General features: G+C 44.8%; 1 gene segment (V, D, J or C); it reads right to left on the reverse strand.

The window, feature by feature from the left end:
* Window positions 1-1613: 1613 nt before the first annotated feature.
* LOC110343391 lies at window positions 1614-2233 on the reverse strand. The segment is given in 2 exon segments: window positions 1614-2029; window positions 2125-2233. Coding segments are annotated over 2 exon segments (465 nt in total).
* Window positions 2234-2920: the final 687 nt, after the last annotated feature.

Genomic DNA, 2920 nt, shown 5'->3' on the forward strand with positions numbered 1-2920 from the left:
GACCCTTCCACAAAAACAAACAAGCAAAAACAAAACCGAAAGCCAAAAAAACCCAGGGTGGATGGCATCTAACTATATTTTCTTAACCCCAACACAGATTCTAAGTGACAGTGAAGTTATACTGCATTCTAGTGGTCAATGAACAACACAAATCGTAGGGGAGCTGTGACTTCTTTCATTTAGTATAAGGGGTGTGAGATTTTACAATGTATTAGTGTCAGAGAATAAATAACTATTGACCATTGTTAGTATTACTTTGTCTAATTTTTAAATTCTGACAAAGACACAATAGATGGCCATCATCTACCACGCTGCTGGATCCTGTGGTCAAATAGATGAAATTATCTGAAGTGAATGAAAATGAGCAGAAGTTGTGAACTACATTTAGATTTTGTGAGGACAGAAGAAGTGCCAGGGGGGTCTGGGTCTGAGAGTGCAGGTGCGTGGGAAGGGTCCCCAGCGTGCTACCTTCCAAGCACTCCTGACAGTTCAGATTGACTTCTCTTGCTATCTCAGAGAGTCAGGAAGAAGTTAGACAGAGAGAAACAGACATAAAGAAGGCATGCTGTAGGATTACATGGGGGCCCTGGGTTTTAGAAGTTCATTTGAGAGGTATTTTAACATGCCAAGGTACTGTTTTAGTAGACAAAGGTACACAGATGAAATGTGTTCAACAGAATCTGAACTATGTGAATCAAACCTGCCAGAGTTTGGGGTTGTGTCAGTGGCATTAGAAAGTTCCAGCACTCTACTGTGGACACTCCCATGGAGGGCCTCACCCTCCCTGGGGAAATGAGGGGACATTGGGGGGGTTGGAGGGAGGGCACGGGAGGAGGAGAGGGAAACAGACAGGGACCTGGAACTGACTTGTGAAGCAACCTTGTTTCTAATCTGAATTTAAACTTAAAAGTAAATTTAAAAAAAGAAAGTTCTAGCACTCTGTGGAAAGTAGTACTTGGTCTGAGTGGAGATTTAGGTTGGGCAGGGAGTTGGATGTCTATAACCCCAGAGCTTGGGAAGTAAGGGCTGCAGGACCAGAAATTCATGGAAATTCAATTGTATCCTTTAAAAATTCTGGAACCCCTGTTAGAATATCCATTTTGTGTATTTCTATGAAACTAAAACATTGCTGAAAATTGCACACACCTGCACAATTATCAACAGTGTAATTATTATTAGCATATTTCCTATTTCCACACAAGCAACAGTAGAAAGAAGCCCTCCAAACAAACAAACAAACACACAGCGGCAGGGAACTTGTTCCATGGAAAGTTCTAGTATAAAGGAATAGAAGAAGTATGATATAATGATGTCACCAAGGGTAGCATTTCTAATCCTTCAGATGCTCCCGCTCCGGAGGGAAGGCCTGTTGTCTGTCACCCACAGATAACTTCCACCTGCATTACTGTTTCAGAAGGATTTCCTGGCTGCGGACTTTACAGGGCAGGTGTCTCCAGATTGGGAGGACTTAGTCTATGAAAAGTCGCTTTCAGTTTGGGGCTCTTGAATTGTTACTAAGATGTACTTCAAGCCCCTGGGATGGTATTTCCAAACACTTGGTGTCATTGTGTTTCAGGAAAGGATGTACGACCTCTGGTTACATGCTGGCTAGCCTATGGCGAAAGACCCGCTGGGTCTATGAAGTACATGGAGTAAGCAGTGGTCTCCGCTGAAAGCTGGCTTTGAAGAAAGCTTTGTGCGCAGCGGGGAGGTGTCTCCGCACTGGTGTGGTTTAAGCTGCTGGCACAGAGATACGTGGCTGAGTCGCTCTGCTCTGCAGACTGGATCTTCAGAGTGGAGTTGACTCCTCTAGTCCTTGCTGCAGAAAAACGATCCTTGGGCAACTTCGAATCATCCATAACAGCCTCATTCTGAAAGTAAACTAAAAGCTGGGGACCTTGGTCTCTGAGCTGCTGATACCAGTAAAGGGTAGCATGTCCAGAAACAGGGTCACACCAAAAGGAAACTTCTTGCCTTTCTTGTATGATGGCATGTCTGGGAGACTGAGTGACTCCCACCTCAGACAGTACTGTTGGAAAAGAAGACGGTGTTTCAAACTGGAAACAATTAGAATAGTCCTCAGAGAAATGCAAAGTGGAGGTATTGCTTTTCCAAAGAACTCACCGGACCCCAGGAGACAGAGCACTGCCCAGCTGAGGAGCCTGATGCCCATGGCTGGGTCAGGGTAGAAGACGGCTCACCACAACATCAAGGCCCTGCATTACTTGTTACCATGTGACAGTTCCCACAATGATGCTACTGTCCCTAAGAATCATGGTCTTGAAGCGGTGGCTGTGGACTTAAGTGGTTAGCGTACACACAGCGGCATGTAAGGTCCTCTCAGGCAGCTCTGGGTCTTCAGTGGATGTAGTCTTTTTCACTATCTGGAGACCCTTCTTCTAAAGTCCGGTTGATGTTTCTACTTGAATATCACCACAAAGGCAGCTCAAAGGCAGCATTAGTGGCTGGCGACCTCTTTGTCCTTTTGTTATTGACTTTCACTTTGGGCATGTCTCTTTCATCAGGCTCTAGCACAGTGACAGTCCAGGCTCCACATTAAACTAGCTGATATTCCCAGGAGGGGTAAGGGGATGCCCTCAGCACAGGCAGGTTTTCTTTTGCCTGAGGTTCCAGCTTATCCCTCGCTCTTACTAGCCTTCACCATGCTTTACATACCAAGGCCTTCACTGTCACACAGCCTGCACGTCTAGAATACCAATGAATAAATGCTGGAATCGACATCTTCTCTAAAAAAATGATAGAGACCTTCCTTGACCGAGAAATCATCACTCTGGCTATTACAGTAATAAGTGTGAATTTAAACGGCATCCTAAGGGTTTACGAACCTTCAAAAACAGGACACCAGATACAATTTACAAACAAACTCCGCCATTTAGCATCTGCTCCTATTCCCTAACAA

The sequence above is a fragment of the Mesocricetus auratus genome, unplaced genomic scaffold, assembly GCF_017639785.1.
Source record: "Mesocricetus auratus isolate SY011 unplaced genomic scaffold, BCM_Maur_2.0 Super-Scaffold_100694, whole genome shotgun sequence".
Lineage (NCBI taxonomy): Eukaryota > Metazoa > Chordata > Mammalia > Rodentia > Cricetidae > Mesocricetus > Mesocricetus auratus.